This window comes from Myotis daubentonii, chromosome 2 (genome assembly GCF_963259705.1).
Source record: "Myotis daubentonii chromosome 2, mMyoDau2.1, whole genome shotgun sequence".
NCBI classification, from domain to species: Eukaryota; Metazoa; Chordata; class Mammalia; order Chiroptera; family Vespertilionidae; genus Myotis; species Myotis daubentonii.
The window spans coordinates 92,929,384-92,950,020 of record NC_081841.1 but is presented as its reverse complement, the minus strand read 5'-3'; the positions used below and the strand labels follow the sequence as shown (position 1 = coordinate 92,950,020).

Below are 20,637 nucleotides of genomic sequence, written 5' to 3'. Positions count from 1 at the left end.
AAAATGAGCTCTAGCAAAGAATTACCCTTAGCATATACATGACACTGGTTTAAAGTGCTTTACATGTATGAATTCAATTAATCTTCATAACAGACTTATGGGGTTGGTACTATTATTATCCCCATATTACATTAGGAGAGATTAATAACTTGCTGAAGGCCAAACAACTAATGAGCAGTGGGGCTGGGATTCAAAACCAGAGTCTGCTTCAGAGTCCATATTGATGAGCATTATTTTATGCCACATTGCTGCTAGAGGGATCTTTCTGAAATGCTGCTTTGCATATGTAACTCCCAGTCTTGCACACTGGCACAGTGGTTCACAGTTGCCCACAGGATAAAGACCATGTGTCTTAGTTTAGCATTGAGTGCCTTCCACAATCCAGGGTACACTGTCCTCCAGTTCAACTGCATGAGCAGTGAAGACCCCTGGAGTGTGCCCAGATACTGTTGTTTCACCTAATAAACTTTCTGCCCTTCCTCCCAAGTACAGCCCAGAACAAGCCACACCCCTACCAAAGAGCCTCCTTTTTTCTCTTAGGCAGACTGCATTCAGAGTGATCTCTTCCTTCTTTGTTGACACTCATTCTCCATGCTATTCATTTGGCATTTAGTCTGAATTGTGTTTTGTTGATGTACTTTTCATTTATCTGTCCAGTCTCCCCAACTCATTCTCAATGCCAGCTTGTCAGTATTGATGATTATAAGTTTTAAACCCCACAAACTTATTTGATGAGAATTTGGGACTCACTAAAATTTGCCATTGTAGTGTTTGCTCAGCTAGCATCATTGCCCATCCAATAGACAATTGAATCCTGTATATAGTACACATTAGCTAATGAAATGAGTTTGGTCTGAGGCGATGGCCCATGCTCTATGCAGTCCCCTCTCCCTATCATGACTCTATTCCAGAAGATCGAGATGGACTATATTAAATAGTCCACACCATTACAGCTCTGTGGAGGGCTTAGCTGTGATAGGTGATATTAAGTTGAAGTATTGTACCCTGTGCCTATTTCAATGCAGCCAGTTTTACAGGTGTGAGTCTGGTACCAGCTGTGCCTCAACTTTGGATAAACTTCATTCAATTTGTAAGAGAGGGCTGGAAGGAGACCCCTGGGTTCTGCTTCAAAGAACAGGACATAGATTCAAACTGCAGGCTGTTTTTGTTGAACTTTAGTCATTTCTCAGTGCTACCTTCATGATTTTTGCCATATTTATATAGTACTCACATTGTTGTTTTTTAACTTAAATTTTTGTCTTATTCAAAATAGTAACCACAAAATTACAGGTTTAATGTGTTAGTTATAGTTTTTCAAATAAATATTAAAATAAATGAATAACTCTTAGATAACTGTTATCTGTGTACTATTCACAATTATGCCACATGCTTCATTGTGTGCTTATCAACCTTTAGGACACACTGCTCTGCTGTTTTCATCTCCTCTCTCCACCTCTTTTTAGATGTGAAATCTCTTCTGAGTTCTAGTTACAATTTTATTTGATAAAAGGGTTATGTGAATTTTTTTTAAAAAAGTGTGCAAACTATAGGACAGGTTAATCCAGGATAAATAATGCTAGAAAGATCATTTGTCTGAGTATTCACTCACTTAGTCCTTTAGACATTCATTCAGCACTTTTTTGAGCCCCTCTTAGCCCATCCTAGCTTTGAGGTCAGGATAGCTGGCTTCAAATGTATCTTGTTTATTGTAATGAAGCAAAATAAATGTCTGAGTGGCTTAAGATGAAACCATGTGAAGCATTATTCCAATTCTCTTCCACTTGATCCAGATTGAGTGTAACCGTTGTTTTCAAACTGAGAAGATACCTTCTAAGATCACAAAACAGAGAATGACCCCATTATTGCATAAGGTAGGAAGTGATGCTTAGTGTCTTTTCTTTAGGAGAGGATGAGGGCAGGTACTTTGTAACAGGCATTTTTGTTCTACTCAGCACAACATGATGAGTACATTCTTTCCACATCACCATGCCCCATCTCCACACGATGTTAACTGTTCTATTAATTGATAGTCAAACTACCTCTTTCCTAATTAATCAGTCACTCAATCAATGCAGGGTGGGGGAGGAATCCAAGTGAGTAGGTCAAGTCAATAACATAGAGTAAGTGGGAACTATGTTGTACCAAGGAAAATTTGCAGGAAGAACTTTCCCATGTTAAGGTTGTAAGATATTGCAGTGATGATAATAATGGCTAACACTTATGGACTGTCCTGCATAGAATGCCTTATTTACCTCACAGAAAGTATGAGGTAGGTTCCATTGTTGTCCCCATGGTAGTGATGAGATAATTGCAGCTTAGATAGAGTATGATCTGTTTACAGGGATTCAAACCCAGAGGCCATCTGCTTGATAACTCTGATTTTCTCTCTAAGAACTTTAAAAATGAATCTCAGAGAGAAGGAGGGGGATGGGAAGAGATTAACCAAAGAACTTATATGCATTACCCATGGACACAGACAATAGTGCGGTAGGCCTGGGGGTGGCAGGTGCAGGGTGGAGGTGGTCAAAGGGGTAAATGAAAGGGACATCGTTAATACTTTCAACAATAAAGATAAATTAAAATTAATTAATTAATTAATTAATTAATTAATTAAGGCCTAGATTTGGTTCATGCTCATCCTTGCTGTGGGGAGGATGCTGGGAGAAATGACTCCCAGAGACTTTTTCTTGTTTGAGGCTTCTGTAAGTTTTCCACTTTCTCCTTCTATAGGATACAAACACCAGCATTACTTCACTCCCTTTTGTGGATACCAAGGGGAATAAAAACATGGTTAACTTCCCACACATCAGCCACAACATCATGCTGAATCCACCTCTGCTGTATACGGTGAGTGCTGGGTGGTGGGCATGATCTGAGCAGGGAGGTGAAGACTCGATTTCAGTTCAGAACCAATGTTTAGAAAGGCCCAGGAGGGTGGGAAAAGCCAAAGGCAGCCGAGGAGTCCGGTTTTAGTCCTGTTTTCACTCTTTACAATGAATGTAACTTTCAGCAAATACTGTTAAGTCATTGACTTTTTTTTTTAATCTACAAAATGAGCTCTTCTAGGGTTATCATGAGGATTCACTGAGGAAAGGAAAAATGAAGTGTCTGGTGTACAAAAAAAAATTTTGCTTCCATTGTTTCCTCCCTTTTTTGAGATAGGACCAAATGAGATAATGTAAGAAAGTGCCAAGTTAAAGGGTGTTATACACTCATAAGTATAGTGTTTGTGTCCTTGGACAAGTCACTTTATCTAGTTAGGAATTGTCCTTCTCAAGCAGCAGTAAAATACTATTCCATACATATCCTCCTGCAGTAGAGGTCACTGGAGCTGTTAAGTGCATACTGTTAACTGCATAATGTACATGGATCTCACAAAGATGAGTCAGACAGATACTCTCTTTGAGGGAAAGACTGAGAAAACCTATTTGTCTCATATATTAATTACCATTTCTCCCTGGAGAGGAAGGAGTAGAGCCTGTCTGGATATAGGTGTTCTTGGTCAGGTGAATAGTTTAGGACACCCAGGAGAAGCTTAAGGAGTTCTTTATCACAAGTTATTTCCATGAACAGGAGAATCAAAATCAGAATCAGATGCTGGCCTCTGAAGACAGGGCTTCAGAAATGCCTTCCCTTTCAAACACCAACCCCCAAGATCCCAAGTCCAAGGAGAAGCCACGAAGGAAGCAGAAGGTGCCTCTGACAGCGGCAGGTATACCTTCAGGGCAGTAGCAGGGTATGGTGGGGTGGTTATCCATGGTCAGGTGTGAAGAGCTGAGCTGAGCTGGAGAAGGCTAAGCTGCTAGGTATTGGATTAGTCAATTAAGGCAACAAACCAAAAGAAAGTAACAGTCAAACCTTTTGTAAGCAGGATGCTAAATAGGAGAAAACACTGACCCTTCTGTTCCTCCTCTTCTCCCCTCCCCCGACCCATTGACTGGCACCAGGTCAGGGTCTCAGGTACCAGCAGAGTCAGAGGCACTAGCCCACTGCCTGGAGAGCCTGACCAGGCTCCTATCCTTTTATAGAAGAGAGGGGGAAGAGGAGTGCTAGAAACGGAAAAGTACTGAGTACTGAGTCAGAGTGGGGAAAAATGTCTTGAAGTTTGTCCCATCTTCTTGATAAAGAGATCTTGGCCGAAGTACCTGCAGAGGCATCTGAATGGAGGCTTCTGGGTTAGGTATATATAAGTGCATTGCCAGCAAGGGACCCTGAGTCCTTGACTTAAACTCTTCCTAGATGTTAATGCATTTGGCTGTGCACCAAGGCTGGTGTCGGGGAGGGCAGCTTCCCCATGACATCTGCCAGGTAAAGCCTTCATAATTGCCTATGGCAGTGGTTCTCAACCTTCCTAATGCCGTAACTCTTTAATACAGTTCCTCATGTTGTGGTGATCCCCAACCATAAAATTATTTTCATTGCTATTTCATAACTGTAATTTTGCTACTGTTTTGAATCGTAATATAAATATCTGATATACAGGATGTATTTTCATTGTTATAAATTGAACATAATTAAAGCATAGTGATTAATCACAAAAACAATATGTAATTATATATATGTTTTCCAATGGTCTTAGGCGACTCCTGTGAAAGGGTTGTTCGACCCCCAAAGGGGTCGCGACCCACAGGTTGAGAACCGCTGGCCTATGGTCAGGCCTGAAAGCTTACACATCGGTTTTTGGCCAGGAGCTGACTCCTCACAAGGTTCAGAGATTCATAACCTATTAAGGTTCAAAGGAAGAAAACCCAAATCCACTGAGCATCTATCATGTCCCAACACTATCTCATGCTCAGAGCTGTTCTCCCACATCTTTGAAATTGGTTGTGCTGCTGCTTCTAAAAAGCTCAGGAATAGCCCTGGAGGAGATATTCTAGTTCTGAACTAGTTCTGCCTTTGAAGAGCTGCTATGTGTCTCCCTGCTGTTTCAGGCCTCAGTTCTTCTGGGCCAGGAACATGCCGTAGTCAGCTTACACTGTATATATGGAGACACACACAGGTCTTGTCCCCCATAAGTCTTTTTTATCACCCCCCCCCCAACAATTCCTTCGCCAACTCTTCAGCAGTTTGTTAAATAACACCGTGCCCCTTCTTCTCCCCCATCCTGGTTTCCCTCCTCTCAGCACTCTCCAGTTTATCTACATCTCTCTTAAAGTTTGAATCCCACCCCACCCACCCCCAGATCAAACACAAGACCCTGATGTGATTGGGCCAGGGTAGAGTAGAGAAGAGCTAACACATGTTCCTTCCTTATAGTCTGAGGGACTCACTGGCTCAGCTGGCAGTACCTCCTGGGCTTTGAAAGTCATATTTATGTTACCTGCTTGACCCCTGAAGACATCATAGCTTTTAGATCCTCTCAGGATAAACTATTTGTGAAGCCCAATACCAAATTAACTTGGGCTGAATGCCCCCTTTCACTTCCTTTGTGTTTTTCTCCTGGGTTGTTGAAATCAGTACACCTTGACCTGTATCCGTGTTATAGTTCAACCCTGTGAGACTCAAGATGCATAGTCCTTAGTAAGCCTCCTAGGTGCAGAAAGGGCTCACAGGCTCACAAACTGGAAGAGCTGCCATCGTCTCCACCTTGGGCAGATCCCTGGGTGCCTCACTGAACTGACAACCACAGTGTTTTTCACACAGAGGCCCTAAAGTGTTTTAGGAACCAACTGTCTTCTTATGAGCAAAGTGAAATCCTGGGCTACACAGAGCTGTGGTTCCTGGGGCTCAAAGCCAAGAAGCTCGACGTGGATCCTGAGAAATTCAGCAAGACGAGTTTTGATGATGAACATGGCTCCTATATGAAGGTGATGGGAGAGTAGGTCATAGAAACTGCAGGGGTTTGGGGCTTGGGGACAAAAAGTCTTAGAAAGGGAAAAAAGTGTGGGGTACTTTATAGCTTTTGGTGCTGATGTATCTGGGACTAGGCATCCTGAAGTATTCTAGTAGGTGCTAAACCAAAGAAATGCCATTTTTATAAATGGGAAAACATGCAATTAATACACAAACTACTCTAGTAACAGAATATAATTTTCTCTAAGAGTATTTGGGTTAGCATTTCCTGGGTGAACTCCCACAGGCTCTTCTGCACAGTGTCATTTCTCCCACAGGCAAAAAATAAGAATAAAGAACAAAAAGCTTTTGACACTATAGTCCCTGGTGCATAGAGTCCCTGGTGATTGACTTCCTTAAGTTTTCTGTCTGTATCTCTGTGGCTTCCCAGGACAGGGCCTCTCCCCAGCCTCAGGTGAAATATGGGCAGTGGAAAGTATCCCTATTGCTTCAGGAAGTGATTTCCACTTCTGAGGATGTCCAAATAAGTGATGCTTGTTCCACTAGGCTGGTGGGCTAGTGGGAATTTCCTTCTCTGGACACTCTTCATAACTTGATTAGGTTTAGGAGGATTGGTCTTTGATGACTTCACAGAGAGGCAGATTGTTTTTATAACATTTAGGGTTGTGTTTCTCTTAGCTTTACTATGCACACAAATCACCGGAGGATCTTATTAAAATTTTGAATTCTTATCCAACAGGTCTGGGGTGGGACCTGAGATTTTTGTATACACACACACACACACACACACACACACACACACACACACACACACACATATATATATATATATATATATATATATATATATATATATATATATATTGATTTCAGTGAGGAAAGGAGAGGGAGAGAGAGATAGAAACATCAATGATGAAAGAGAATCATTGATCAGCTGCCTCCTGCACATCCCCTACTGGGAATCAAGCCCACAACCCAGGCATGTGCCCTTGACCAGAATCGAACCCAGGACCTTTTGGTTCGCAGGCTGACACTCTATCCATTTAGCCAAACCAACTAGGGTTGATTTTTGCCTTTCTAAAAAGTTTCCAGGTGATGCTGATGCTTCTGGTCTTCAGACCACACTTTGAGAAGCAAGGATTTAGAGTTTCTGGCACACATCCTCTATCTAGAGCCTTAGTTATTAACATTTTTAGGTCAAAAATCCCTTTAGGAATCTGATAAAAGCTATACATCCTTACATCAGAAAAGGCATCCTGCACAGACACAAAATTTCAGTGGGGGGATAGTTAATGGGTCCTTGGTTAAGAATCTTTAATATAAACCTTACCACCATTTCAGACAAACTTCCCCACATTCTCCCTTCCCTCCTCTTCCCTCTCCCCCTCATCTGGGCCTAGAGTCTCTGAGAAATCCCCTCAGGGATTTCAGCACTACCCTTAAGTTAATTCACTGGAATTCAGTTCCTCAATCTCAAGTCTTTGAGAGCTATGTTTTGGTTGGGGGGAGTGTGATATGTGTACTTTCTGTATGCTTGGAATCTCCATCTTTGTTACATTCTAGTGTATGCACAAATATACAATGTACATAGAAAATTTCCAAACAAGCAACATAACCTCATTCTCACATTTATTCTGTCAGCAAATATTAATTGAGAACCTGTCATATACTTGGACATCTGCTAGACTCTGGCAATACTTAGGAAACTATAAAAAATGAGTATGGCCTGATACTTTGCCTCAATCAGTGTCCAAGTGTGAGTGAATAATTATGATCTTCCAAACTGGTGGCATATAGAAGATATGTACAAATGCCAGGGAACCCCATATATCTTTACATCAACATGTGCAGAACCCTTACAAGTAGAGCAATCTATTTCCACATATCACTGAAGTTGTACATGTGCATGGTCTTGATTCCTCCTATGAGAACAGATCCCCCACACACAATCACAAATACATTCTGAGGACTTGTACACAAACACTTTTCCTTCATCTCTCCCAAATTCATGAGTTTAACACTAGGAATCACAGATTCTCAGAGCTGTAAGGTCTTAGAGATCATCTTATCTAGAACCTTCAGTTTCAGATGAAGGCACTGCAGATTAGAGTGGGTATATGGCTTGTCTGAAGCCACCCAGAAAGTTTTTTTTTATGTATAATTTTCTGTTGCTTTGACTAAACAGTTGCTTTGTAGTTTCCACCACATGGAGGGGCATGGATGATTCTGGCTCTTGGAAATGATTTCTCTTTGTAGTTAAGAAAGGTCCAAGTTACGTAAATTGGTAACTTGATAACTCCAAGGTAGAATAAATCTGGATATGTCAAGAGGAGAACTAGGTCTGGCCAGAAGGACAGAGAGCAGACACAAAGTCTTCTCTCATTGATGGAGACACATCAGGGGTCAGAAACAGAACTTCCCCCAAATGGAAGCTGCTCTTCCCCAAACAACACCCAATGTTCTTTGCATCACCTGACATGGATAGAGCCTGTGGGACTTTTCCTGGTATCACATGGGTAACGTGGGATCAAGACAACAACCTAACCGTTGCAGTAGCAATGAGATGAGGGTGGGAGTTGCACTAGTGCCCAGTGCGGTTCAGAAAGTTCCCCCCAGAAGTCAACCATGAGCTGAGAATGGGTATCCAGGGGCCTCAGTATCAGGGAACCTCAGAGTCTATGGCTCTGCTCCTCACCCTTTGCCTGGCTTCTGTAGGTCCTGCATGACCACATTGCCTACCGCTACGAGGTTCTGGAGATGATTGGGAAAGGGTCATTTGGACAGGTGGCCAAGTGCTTGGATCACAAAAACAATGAGTTGGTGGCTTTGAAAATCATCAGGAACAAGAAGAGGTGGGGTGGATAGTAGCATAGGCTATAGAGGAGGGACTGCATGATTCTGGCCCCTACATAATGCCAACCCTTCCCAACTCTGCCCCTTCCTCTGATCTTTTCTTCCTTTTTTGCCTATCTGATTCCATGGTGGGGTGAAGGGGAATGCAAGGTATGGAGAGTTTAGTGCTTTCTGCCTTGCCAGGGTCAAGGGAAGGAGCTGAGGAAATGGGCTACTGCTGCAGCATGATATGACACCATGTCTCTTGTCTCCATTTCTCATCCTCCCTGCCCTTCCCCAATCACTTCAGATTTCACCACCAGGCCCTGGTGGAGCTGAAGATCCTGGACTCTCTCAGAAGGAAGGACAAGGACAACACCTACAATGTGGTGCACATGAAGGACTTTTTCTACTTCCGCAACCACCTCTGCATCACCTTTGAACTCCTGGGGTCAGCTGCTTTTTCTTTTTAATTCATTTACTTTCAAAAAGTGGCTTAAAGTGACAGAAGAGAAACTTTGAGGTCAGACACTAGATTTTTCTGGATGTAAACATTTATTGACTAAAATGGACATATAGAGAAAGCCTAGGAGACTGAGCCAAAAGCTGCCAATCTCACCCCATCCCTTCATCATGCCTGTCACCTGGGAGCATACACAGGATGTGCCACCAGGTGCTGGGTGCTGAACTGGGTGACATAACCAAAACAAGGCTTCTGCCCTCAAGAGTGAAACTGAAATATGTTGAAAAGGACTTTTTTTTTTTTTTTTTTTTTTTGCTACCATTTCCCTATTTACTGGCTTTACCACCCTGTGATGCAGAGGTTGAAACTCAGGAAAGCAGACAAACTGGCTGCTTATAGTGGGGAAAGAGCTTTTTTTATGTGCAAATAAGGACAGGAGCAGATTTTTTTTGATAAGAGAGCAGAATCTGACTAAAATAGATTGGCATCACCTGGTTGAATATTGGAGCTGACAGAGTGTTCTAATTGGAAGGACATGCTAATTTGATTACTTTTCTCTCTCTGAGAAGACCATCTGATAAAATTTAAATAAAACCAGAGATCTAGAATGAATTTAGCAAAGGAGAATAGTTAGAGGTGACCTCTCAGAAGCCCAGTATTATCAGCTTTACTAAACTGGTAGCTTGGTGTTCCCATGACACCATTGCTGAAATTCTAGAAACCGGCTAAATTTGAATCAGGAGTGAAGTTGACACTCTCCTCACCTTCTCTGGTGATTACAAAATGTCCACTTTCCACAAGCGAATTCTCTTCCTGTGACAACATGGACAACCCAGGCTGCCTGATTTGGCCATTAAGCAAGTGCACAGTTAGCATGTCATTGTATTGAAAGTGCTCTGAGCAGTCAGGAGGAAGCAGTGTATGTGGGGGAAGCCAAAGCTCAGAGAGGTTGTAGAGTTGCCCAGGTCACAGAGCTGGTTAGGATGAGGCCACTATGCCCATCAAAAATGAATGGTGACGAAACCGGTTTGGCTCAGTGGATAGAGCGTCGGCCTGCAGACAGGGGTCCCAGGTTCGATTCCGGTCAAAGGGATGTACCTGGGTTGCGGGCACATCCCCAGTGGGAGATGTGCAGGAGGCAGCTGATCGATGTTTCTCTCTCATCGATGTTTCTAACTATCTCTCTCCCTTCCTCTCTGTGAAAAATCAATAAAATATATTTAAAAAAAATGAATGACTTCCTAAATACAGGCAGAATTAGATAAAGTTTAGAGATAGAAGATTAGGAGAAATCAGAAAGAGGCTAATGCAGCGTCACTTCTGAGCTATGTCCTATCCCTCCTCTCTCCATCTTACAGCTTGTACAGAGGTTATAACCTGGTAACCCACAAATGTTTTTCTTGTTGAAATGCTTTGCATTAGTTTCCAACATTTGTAAGTCAGAAGATTTCATATAATATGGTTGGTTTTTATATAATCCTAGAGGCCCAGTGCATGAAATTTGTGCATGGGGTGGGGGGTGGGGCCCTCAGCCGAGTCTGCACCCTCTCCAATCCTGGACCCTTTGGGGGAATTGGGCCTAAACCAGCAGTTTGACATCCCTCTCACAATCCGGGACTGCTGGCTCCTAACCGCTCACCTGCCTGTCTGCCTAATTGCCCCTAACTACCTCTGCCTGCCTGCCTGATCACCCCTAACCCTTCTGCCTGCCTGCCTGATTGCCCCTAACTGCCTCTGTTTGCCTGCCTGATCACCCTAACTGCTCTCCCCTGCTGGCCTGATCACCCCTAACCACTCATCCCTGCTGGTCTGATCATGCCTAACTGCTCTGCCTGCCTGCCAGATTGCCCCTAACCACCTCTGCCTTGGCCCCTCCACTGTGGCTTTGTCCAGAAGGACATCCAGAAGGACGTCCAGAAGATGTCTGGTCTATCTGGTCTAATTAGCATATTACCCTTTTATTAGTATAGATTGCAGGCTTCTGCTTGTCTAGAAAGTTTAGTAAAATCTGGTAAGAATTAGACCTTATTCCTGCAAAGTGACAGATGGAACCAAGTGGTCAGGCTTGGTATAGATAGGGTAGGGTGTCTCTGTTTTACCCCAGCCCCCATCTGTCCACATTCTTGTTCCCTTACCTGTCGGGAACCTGACATATTTCTTTTTTGTTTTTTCATTTTTAAATAATTTTTTTAAATTGACTTTTTAGAGAGAGGAATTGGGGGAGGGGAAAGAGAGAGAGAGAGAGAGAGAGAGAGAGAGAGAGAGAGAGAGAGAAAGAAAGAAAGAAAGAAAGAAAGAAAGAAAGAAAGAAAGAAAGAAAGAAAGAAAGGAAGAAAGAAAGGAACATCAATGTGAGAGCAAAACATCTATTGGCTGCCTTCTGCAAGCCCCACTACCAGGGATGGAGCTCACAACCCAGGCATGCACCCTGACTGGAAATCAAACCCAGCAACCTTTCAGTGCTTGAGACAACACCCAAACAATTGAGCCACACCATCCAGGGCAAACCTGACATCTTTACATAGTCTTTTTAGGCTTGGGCAGAAGTGGCTGCTGGGTTGAGTAACTGATGGACTTCCTAGATTCTTTTCAAGGGCCTGAAGAACTATGAATATTTTAGAAGTTTGGTACAATGTCTTAACACCCACAACATAACAAAGTTATTTAATGACCTTCTCATGTAAGAAATGAGGGCATATCTGAGAGGCCAGCACAATTGAGTGGCACCCTGGAGTCCCCATGAATCAATGGAAAAGTTGAGTTTATAGCACACAAAAGCCCTGCCTCCTGGTCTGACACTTGCCTATTACCAGAGGGAAACCAGGTAGTATGGGATTGTTGGCTGGTTCAAACTTAGAATTACACTTTTTACACTGATGCACATTACTTTCTCTCTTTCCCAGAATCAACTTGTATGAGTTAATGAAGAATAATAGCTTTCAAGGCTTCAGTCTGTCAGTAGTTCGGCGCTTCACCCTCTCTGTTTTGAAATGTTTACAAATGCTTTATCTAGAGAAGATCATTCACTGTGATCTCAAGCCTGTGAGTACAATTTCTATCCTGCCAGGGTAGCTGATTCCTACCCTCAGAAACTGTCTCATTCTCTTCCCAAGTGCTAACTAGACAGCATCATGGCCAGAGCTCTCAGATGGAAGCCAAGTAGTCATAGGTTGTGAAGAGTAAGGGATGGTTTGTAAATAATGAAGGGAGATGGTGTCATTGAGGTAGACAGGAATAGGAAGGTCTAGGGCTTTCCTGTGGAAGGTGTGCAGAAATGTGTCATTCAGGGGGCTGGATCTCTGCTGTATTAAATCCTCACTATCTCCATTCTACTCTGAATTGGTCCTAGGGTACAGCAAATCTCTGACTACTACTTCTACTCCAAATGGATGTGCTCTTCCCTCATGTCCTGCTAGCATTCTATACTTAGCTCTGTTACTTCACTGATTGCTTTCTGTAGGAGTTGTTTGCTTTATGTGTACCTGCCACTGAACTGCAAGTTTTCTCAACGTCAGGAATCATGTCTTCTCACCATTTTATTCTCAGGACCTAATATGGTACCTGACAATAGATATTGCAGTCAATATGTAGGTAAATGTTTGTTAGATGAATTAATGATTGTAAATGTGAGGAATACAGAGAGGTACTTAGAGAAAAGGTATAAAAGTATGAAGATATGAGGCCAGGAGCTAGTTCCCAAATCAACCTGACTCTCACAGATACTTAAATATCCTTTAATTTTTCCTTATTCCTTTCTCCTCACACCCCAAAATGGTTACTTGTAAAAAAAAATGTAATCCATTGGATACTTTGGGATATTTAGACAATTAAGGATTGTATAAATAGAGATGTTCTCTCAGGGCTGCCTGGAGGAGCCTCACAATGCCGGTACATTGATTTATTCTCCACACTCAAGTTCCTAATCCTTAGCTTTGCAGCTTCATCAGGTCACAATAACCATGGTCTTTGAGCTTAGGGAATTGACTCTCACCAGGAAATTCACAAGACACCTGGTAGCCAAAATATTTATTTCCTTGAGAAATAGGTCAAGTAAATTGGAATGCATGTGTCCAGTAGGGGAAGTATGCATATAACCAACAGAATGATGAATGTGGGTTCAAGAATTGGAGTTATTCTTACAAACTTAATGTTTAGTATCAAAGACCTGTGATGCCCTGATGCATCCATGACCCCCCCTGACCCCCGCCAAGTGGTTTCTGCCAATAAATTGGAAGGCCAGTTCCCTCTAGCTAAGGAGCTTTTTCATTGACCTAGAGACACACAAGAAATTCTCATTCTTTTAAGACTTGCTGACCATACTCTTTCAGTTAACACAAATATTCTTTAGAAAAAGGAGTGGGAACTAAATTTGTACTTTCTTAGTTTATGGTGCCAGAGGTTTTGGATTAATCCTGCTATTCCATATCTAGAATGGTAAGGGACTGAGTAAACAATTCATTCTTCCAATATTCATAATAATCGATTCATCTGATATCCAGATTCTTGAAAACACAATTAGTAATTTAATCTTCCAGGGGAATACTGTCATGCTTGAGGCGGCGAGCACAGGAGGTCTGCCTCTCTATCCATGACACTACTAGAACTCCTGGTTGCACACAGTCAGCATAAGATTCACAACTTCCAATCAAATCATTGTCTTTTTGTTTGTTTGTTTTAGTCTTCTACCTTCATAGCTGTATGTGATTGGGCACTTAATGGATACATCAAATTCTGTCAGTTATATTTCTAAGGCCTTATGTAAGCAAGGCATAGGACCAGGTGCCTAGGAGATAAAAAAAATAAATGCATAATCTGTATGGGGAAAGGGACAAAATACATGTAAAAGAAATACTGCAAAGCAGCAAATAAGAGGTATATGACACAAGTCAAATGGGATGTCAAGGTAGGTAAACACATGGGATTTGGAGAAGATGTGGGAGGAGTCTACCATGAAGTAGTCTAATTTTGGACTGGGTCCTGGAGGATGGGAGACATTTAGATCAATAGAAGGCCTAGGACAACATTATTAAAACGTGACATATGTCCTTCTTCTTTTCAGGAAAATATTGTGTTACACCAGAAGGGCCAAGTCTCTATTAAAGTTATTGACTTTGGGTCAAGCTGTTATGAGCATGAAAAAGGTAAGCCCCATTCCAGTCTCTTTGTCTGAATTTTACTATTCAGATTTCTTTCCCTACTGAAACAAGAGCTTCATAATGAGGTTACTTGGGTTCTAGTCTTGCCTCAGTTGTTAAAATTGCTTGCATGATTTTGCACAAGGTGCTTCACTTCTCTGAGACTAAATTTCCACCTCTATAAAATGAGAAGGTTGGATTTAAAGCCACCAGATCTCATATTCTGTGGATTAGAAATTACCCAAGAGCACTGGGTCCTCAAACTAACTAGGTGGGCATCAAAATCACTTGTGGCCTCTGAAAAATTATAGCTTCCACAGCCTCACCCCCAATGTGCCAAATGTAGTTTTCTGGGGGAGTACCCAAGAGTCTGCACATAGCCATTCTGAAGTTTAGGATTCACTGCCCTAGACTCCGTAGGCTTTATACTTCTTTCAAGCTAGAATCCAGCAAACAGCCCTGAGAACATTGGCGCAAACTGCTGAACTTGATTTGCTAGTGTCTACTTTGGGCTTTTATCAAGTTTGCTGTTGACAACAAGTACCATTCCACAAAACCAAGATGGTGGCATAGGTAAACACCGGAAATTGCTGCCTCACACAACCACTTCAAAAATACAGCTAAAAGACAAAATGGACATCATCCAGAACCACAGAAAGGCTGGCTGAGTGGAAATTCTACAACTAGAAGGAAAGAGAAAAGCACACTGAGACTCAGAGGAGGTGCGGAAGTAAAGTGCAGAGGTACGGAGGCACACGCTGAAAGGGCTGGCAACTGAGGACGCACCACACAAGGAAAGGGCTGGCAGCTGAGGACCCAGTTGTCTTTTTCAATCAAGAGGGAGTCTCAAGCACCTGACTGCTCTGAACTCCAGTTCCGGGTGAGTCTCTTGGGACCCAGACTCATACAGGGAGAAACTGGACTGTCTGGCACGGGCAGAACTTGAGGGTGGCTTTCTCTCAGAGGTGCTTGCAGTGATTACTGGGACACTAAGACACCAGGCCTCTTAGGGTAGGACAGGGGAGCAGCCATAGCTGCTTGCTCTGCCCTGTTGATCCCCTGAGACACCGCCCCACCCAAGCTGTACACAGAGGCTTTTGCATATGAAAGGCCTGACCCTTTGCAACCTGAAAATTACCTAACAAACTGCAGCTGGGTCAGAGAGACCCAGAACTTCCAAAATAAGGCCCAAGGCACCACAGCAGCTTGCATTGCTTCACAGCTGGGCCTCATCTGGGCACCTCCAAACCCCAAACAAGGAAGAGGAATCTCTCCATAACTCCTGCTGGGTAGCCTCAGGCAGAGGCTAAATTAGCACCTCCTTAGAGATCCAAGAGCCAGTATACCCAGTGGACAGAGTGGGACCATCCAGATTACAACTCCTCAGATCCATAAGGGACACACTCAGGGGGCAGACTCAGTGAGCACCAAAGCCCCCTGAAGCAAGTCTTGCCTCAGAAGAGTGTCTCCAGCTCAAAAGTTCTCCCACTGCAGACACAGCTGATTCTCACAGCCAATTGGCCTGGAGGTCATTTCCTCCCAGTGATACCTACAACAATCAAGACTTAATTACAACAAGACTGTGCACAAAGTCCACAAAGGGGTGCACCAAGAGTGTCCACCTCAGGTAATTGGGGAGGCTGAGCCACTGGGCCCTATAGGACACCTAGCACAGAAAGCCACTCTGTCAACACAGGGAAGCATAAAAAATGCAGAGACAAAGAAACAGGTCACAAATGACAGAAATGGAGGAAAGCAAACTACAGGATATAGAGTTCAAAACCATACTTATAAGGTTTTTCAAGAATTTTCTAGAAACCGCCAATAAATTTAATGAGACCCTCAAGAAATCTAGTGAGACCCTCGAGGTTACGAAAAAGGTCCAACTAGAAATTAAGCATACACGGACTGAAATAAAGGATATTATGCAGAGTTCCAACAGCAGACTAGAGGGTCGCAAGAATCAAGTTAAAGATTTGAAATACAAAGAAGCAAAAATCACCCAACCGAAAAAACAAAAAAGAAAAAAGAATCCAAAAATATGAAGATAGTGTAAGGAACCTCTGGGACAACTTCAAGCGTACCAACATCCGAATTATGGGGGTGCCAGAAGAAGAGAGCAAGCAAGACATTGAAAACCTATTGGAAGAAATAATGACAGAAAACTTTCCCTACCTGCTGAAAGAAATAGACTTACAAGTCCAGGAAGCGCAGAGAACCCCAAACAAAAGGAATCCAAAGAGGACCACACCAAGACACATCATAATTCAAATGCCAAGAGCAAAAGACAAAGAGAGAATCTTAAAAGCAGCAAGAGAAAGAAAGTCAGTTACCTACAAGGGAGTACCCATACGACTGTCAGCTGATTTCTCAACAGAAACTGTGCAGGCCAGAAGGGAGTGGCAAGAAATAGTCAAAGTGATGAATAGCAAGAACCTACAACCAAGATTACTTTACCCAGCAAAGGTATCATTCAGAATTGAAGGTCAGATAAAGAGCTTCACAGGTAAGAAAAAGCTAAAGGAGTTCATCACCACCAAACCAGTATTATATGAAATGCTGAAAGGTATCCTTTAAGAAGAGGAAGAAGAAGAAAAAGGTAAAGATACAAATTATGAACAACAAATACACATCTATCAACAAGTGAATCTAAAAATCAAGTGAATAAATAATCTGATGAACAGAATAAACTGGTGAATATAATAGAATCAGGGACATAAAAAGGGAGTGGGCTGAGTATGCTCGGGGGGCGGGGGGTGGGTGAAAGGGGTGTGGGGAGTGTGGGAAGAGACTGGACAAAAATTGTACACCTATGGATGAGAACAGTGGGTGGTGGGGGTAATGGCAGAGGATAGGGTGGGAACCAGGTGGAGCGGAGCTATGGGGGTGGGGGGAGGAACAACTGTAATAATCTGAACAATAAAGATTTAATTTAAAAAAATAAAAAATAATAAAAATAAAATATATTGAGTATCTACAATGTGTCAGTCACTGTCCTGGATACCAGGAACAAAAAAAACCTGTGGTCAGGTTGCTTACAGTCCAATGGAAGACAGAAAAATAACCTGATAGGTGCAGTGATCAGCGATACACACAGGCTGTGCTAAGAGCATACAGAAGAGGCAGGGGTGGCAGAAGAAGCTTCCTGAGATTGAAAAAATAACTACTAGAAGGATGTTTTCAAATATTCTGCAGCACCACTTTGAAGACATATGGTCCTTTACCTTTTATGGATCCCATAAGAAATTCCAGCTAGAAAACAGTATGCCTCTTACAAAGAACCCGTGTGCTTACTCTTCTCAGCTGGAAAAGCAGTGTAACCTCTCAGTTACCATTCTATTGTGGCTGGCAGAATGCTCAGAAGCAAACTTGTAATTATTTTATCCTTGGTTTCTGATAGTCATATCCCTCTTTATACATTTCCCTTTGTCTTTTGTTTAACTGTGTGACAGTACAGAGTAGAGATACTAGACTTGAATTGCCTGGATTCAAACCCCAGTTCCACCACTTATAGATGAAAGACCTTGACCATTTATTTAATCTCTGTATGCCTTATTTTTCTCATTTTAAAATGGGGGCACTAATTACCTCCTTCATAGGGTTGTTATAAGGATGGAAAGAGTTCATCTGTATAATACACTTGGAATAGTGGCTGGCACATAGTAAGCATTATGCAAGTATCTGTTAAACCCAGTTTTTAACACTATCCTGTATGTATGTACTTTAGTTGAAAAGTGCTTCAAATCCATTTTGGAAGCAGGCAGGATATGAAAGTGATTTTTATTAAATATTTTGTCTTTAGTCACAAAATTATCATATCCTTACTATAACCAACACAAACAACAAAGAAGGGATTACAGAATCCCTGCCCTGACCCATGCAGAGAATCACCAATAATAGCACGTGGAAACAATGAAAATGTCCCATTTCTCCAACCTCAGTCTTCCTATAATATCATCTTCCATACAGCCTCGTCTCCTGAGATTCCACTGAGCTTTCCCGTCCACATTTTACATTAAACAACATATGTGCATAATATATTGAATATACATTTTTATTTTTTTAAAATATATTTTATTGATTTTTTACAGAGAGGAGGGGAAAGGGATAGAGAGAAACATCGATGAAAGAGAAACATCAAACAGCTGCCTCTTGCATGCCCCCTACTGGGGATGTGCCCGCAACCAAGGTACATGCCCTTGACCAGAATCAAACCCGGGACCCTTGAGTCCGCAGGGCAACGCTCTATCCGCTGAGCCAAACCGGTTAGGGCTGAATATACATTTTTAAATTGTGCCTTTTGTGTGCTTCTTTTTCAGTTCTCATATGTCTCCTCGTTTGCCAAATCACAATACTTTCAGAAGATGTCTACCCCAAACTAATATGACAGTTTGGAAACTCAGCTTGATATTGTCTTACGTTTCCTTTTTTTTATTTTTATTTTTTTTAAATGTATTTTATTGATTTTTCACAGAGAGGAAGGGAAAGGGATAGACAGTTAGAAACATCGATCAGTTGCCTCCTTCACGCCCCCTACTGGGGATGTGCCTGCAACAAGGTGCATGCCCTTGACTGGAATCGAACCTGGGACCCTTCAGGCCGACACTCTATCCACTGAGCCAAACCGGTTAGGGCGCGTTTCCTTTTCTTAAAGCTTAGCTGACAAAAATTGATTTCCTAGAACCATGGGGAAATAGAGTTCTTTATCGATAAGGTGAGGATAATAACCTCTATAACAAGGCTGCACTGTAAGATTTGATGAGATTAGATACAAGATGTGACTCCTGAGTGCGGCTCGGTTGTACTTCCAGTTTTCTGCAAAGCCCGTAGAGCAAGCACATCAAACTCAAAGGCTAACATGGGCCAAATAAACAAGGTTTAAGTTTATGTGGGCCGTAAAAAACAAAAGCTTCCATTTTTATAGAAATGTAGGTTTATTTCTTTTTTTAATTTAAATATATTTTATTGGTTTTTTACAGAGAGGAAGGGAGAGGGTTAGAGAGTTAGAAACATTGATGAGAGAGAAACATCGATCAGCTGCCTCCTGCACACCTCCTACTGGGGATGTGCCCATGACCAAGGTACATGCCCTTGACCGGAATCGAACCTGCAACCCTTCAGTTGGCAGGCCGAGGCTCTATCCACTGAGCCAAACCGATTAGGGCGAAATGTAGGTTTATTTCAATAGAGACATGCTGAATACAAAGGGCTGAAATAAATGAGTAATCATTAACATAAAATAATAGAGCATTTTAATAAAAACTAATATTTTTACTTGAACATTAACTTACCAGACACTGAATAATGGCACAAATTAATAAGTGTAACACAAATAAACCTATTTTTCTTGTTCTCCAAAAGCGAAATAATTTCCTTTTGCGCACACCAAACAAGTCAGTTCAAAGCTAATGATGTGGCAATCAGCTGCCAGAATATTTGCTGCTAGTATTAGTGGAGAGAAATGGTGCACCTGCGCATAAGGCACATAAGTGAAATGAATGCAACACGATTATAGCAATCAATCATTAGCGAATGTTGTAGTTTGTTATTAATAACTAGGGGCCCAGTGCACAAAGTCATTTACCTTGAAAGGAACTGTTGGCCGTGAGGCTGTGGTGGGCACAGGGATGTGTCTCAGCCCATCCTCCACACCCCCGGCCTGCCCCTCCAGCCGAGGCCCCCAGTCCCCTGTCTGCTGGCAGCCCACTCCTGCCACTGCTACTCCCACGTGCTTACAACACCAGCCCCGCTCACACCAGGTGACAGAGCAGAGCTATTGGGGCCGGCGCCAGCAGCGGGTGCTAGAGGGGCCAGTGCCATTAGTGGGTGTGAGTGGTGGTTGCTGCCCTGATCGCCCCTCAGGAGCAGGGGGAGGTGGAGAAACCCTCAGGGGCAATTGGGACCTGCAGCCACCGCTCACACCTGCTGATGGTGCTGAGCGATTAGGGCCGGAGCTGGGCGCAGGCAGTGGGTGTGAGGCCTGCGCTGGCAGGAGGTGTGAGTGCCAGGCAGGACTGTGGCATGCAGGAGCTAAGAATTTTCAGAAACCACCAGAGACTCGCCCCGATGACAGCAGCCAGCACCCCACCTTGGTCTGGTGCCTCCACTCATCCCACCACGACTGATGCCTGCCATGTTCTATGCTCTGCCACCTGCTGCCGATGTCCACCATGTTTTGCGCACACCCCCTGGTGTTCAACACTTGTCATAGCGACCGATGGTTTGGTTGTTCTGCCATTCAGTCTATTTGCATATTAGGGTTTTATATAGAGAGATTATGTATAACAGGATATTGTAAAAATTAAGTTATGAAATTTTTATTACAACGTTTCTTACATACCATTATACTGGCTGGGCTGAAAAAATATTTGTTGTGGCCCTCAGGCCATGAGTTTGATATGCTTGGTGTAGGAA

At 42.7% G+C, this 20,637-nt stretch overlaps 1 protein-coding gene across 1 annotated transcript in view; it reads left to right on the top strand.

The window, feature by feature from the left end:
* Positions 1 to 3,573: 3,573 nt before the first annotated feature.
* DYRK4 (dual specificity tyrosine phosphorylation regulated kinase 4) overlaps positions 3,574 to 20,637 on the top strand; it is a 36,154-nt gene continuing 19,090 nt past the window's right edge. The window contains exons 1-6 of the mRNA XM_059683831.1: positions 3,574 to 3,712; positions 5,644 to 5,807; positions 8,509 to 8,645; positions 8,936 to 9,076; positions 11,992 to 12,130; positions 14,148 to 14,229. Coding sequence (XP_059539814.1) covers positions 3,595 to 3,712; positions 5,644 to 5,807; positions 8,509 to 8,645; positions 8,936 to 9,076; positions 11,992 to 12,130; positions 14,148 to 14,229 — 781 coding nt within the window. The 5' untranslated portion in view covers positions 3,574 to 3,594. The remainder of the gene's footprint in view (positions 3,713 to 5,643; positions 5,808 to 8,508; positions 8,646 to 8,935; positions 9,077 to 11,991; positions 12,131 to 14,147; positions 14,230 to 20,637) is intronic.